The sequence below is a fragment of the Pterocles gutturalis genome, unplaced genomic scaffold, assembly GCF_000699245.1.
Source record: "Pterocles gutturalis isolate BGI_N339 unplaced genomic scaffold, ASM69924v1 scaffold28154, whole genome shotgun sequence".
NCBI lineage: Eukaryota > Metazoa > Chordata > Aves > Pterocliformes > Pteroclidae > Pterocles > Pterocles gutturalis.
In genome coordinates, this window is record NW_010129018.1 from 3,041 (window position 1) to 3,412 (window position 372).

General features: G+C 65.6%; 1 protein-coding gene across 1 annotated transcript in view; it reads left to right on the plus strand.

Moving 5' to 3' along the window:
• Positions 1-371, plus strand: part of LOC104466425 (engulfment and cell motility protein 3-like) — a gene marked incomplete at both ends in the record, with an annotated part of 3,264 nt that extends 2,893 nt beyond the window's left edge. The window contains 2 exon segments of the mRNA XM_010079824.1: positions 134-214; positions 354-371. Coding sequence (XP_010078126.1) covers positions 134-214; positions 354-371 — 99 coding nt within the window.
• Between the last annotated feature and the right edge of the window lies 1 nt (position 372).

Genomic DNA, 372 nt, shown 5'->3' on the forward strand with positions numbered 1-372 from the left:
GGCTCGAGACTGGAGAGCTCTTGGGTCTTCTGGGGCGCAGAGGAGGAGGCTGGGGGCAGCTCCTGCTCGGAACCCCCCTGGGCTGGAAAGAGCCTGGCTGAGAAGCTGTCTCCCCGCTGCGCTGTCCCCACAGGACGTCCTGGAGCTGGCCTTCTCCATCCTGTACGATGTGGAGGAATACTGCCTCAACTTCATTGCCCCCACCCGCTACGAGGTGAGCACCGAGGGCCCGCTGGGCAGGCACGCTGTGGCTAGCATGGGGCTAGTGTGTGTCCGTCCGTCCCTGGGGTGGGAGCCACAGCGGGGAAAGGGTGGCTCTCCCACTGCCCAGGGCTTGTGCTCTGCTTCCCCAGTTCTGCCTCTGGACGGATG